We start from the raw sequence: 801 nt of genomic DNA, 5'->3' as shown, positions 1-801 counted from the left end.
AGTTTCATATACAAATAATCAATATTTTACAGAAAGAAAAAACATTCCTTCAGCAAGCGTGCCCCTTCAGTCAAAGGTCAGTTGTGGAGGCAGCGGTGCCACATCCACGCGAGACGGCGAAGGCCCTGATCAGCAGCAGCATCAGAACAGAACATCTCCTGCTCAAGGGCCTCCAGCAGTGAGCCCAGGCCCTGGTGCTCCCTCAGCCTCATGTCCTGGCTCTTGGCGAACCAGCACTTGAGCAGCTGCGGCATCTGCTTCCTGCTGAATAATGACAGCAGCAGCTTGCCCACTGCGTACGCGTCGGAGAGGCAGCCGCACGGGCCCGCCCTCTTGCTCCCGCAGATCTCGGGGGCATAGTACACACGCTCGTTCCACTGGATCCCCAGCCACCATAGTCAGACCGAAGTCAATGACGGTCACCTGGGGTCCCTTCACGCCCATCCGCACACATGCGTTGGCTGGCTTGATGTCGTTGTGAGCAAGGCCGTGGATGTGTATGCTTTGCAAGATGACATATGGTAACATGGATACTCACTTTTCCCATATTCTGAAGTAACTTACCATTCTTCCAAAAACTATAGTTTATGCTAAACAAACTAAATGATTTCTCACCTTTAGGGAAACTTGTTATTTTATTGTAGACTGCCACCAGAGACCTTAATGAAGTAAGCTTGGCCAATGAATGGGGCAGGCTTGTGATTTTATTATTTCCGACATCCAAGACTTGTAAACACGTAACATCACCTGTGGGGTTGGGTTTTAGTTGGTAATTGTTGTCGTTTGCATGCATGCGCACGT

The 801-nt window shown here is 50.1% G+C and overlaps 1 protein-coding gene across 1 annotated transcript in view; it reads right to left on the bottom strand.

Annotated features, from left to right (window-relative positions):
• LOC119590868 (leucine-rich repeat-containing protein 28-like) overlaps window positions 1–801 on the bottom strand; it is a gene marked incomplete in the record, with an annotated part of 28,460 nt that overhangs the window by 22,258 nt on the left and 5,401 nt on the right. Inside the window, 1 exon segment of the mRNA XM_037939627.1 lies at window positions 616–747. Coding sequence (XP_037795555.1) covers window positions 616–747 — 132 coding nt within the window.

Source organism: Penaeus monodon, chromosome 27 (assembly GCF_015228065.2).
Source record: "Penaeus monodon isolate SGIC_2016 chromosome 27, NSTDA_Pmon_1, whole genome shotgun sequence".
Taxonomy (NCBI): Eukaryota; Metazoa; Arthropoda; class Malacostraca; order Decapoda; family Penaeidae; genus Penaeus; species Penaeus monodon.
This window is presented reverse-complemented; position numbering and strand designations above follow the sequence as displayed.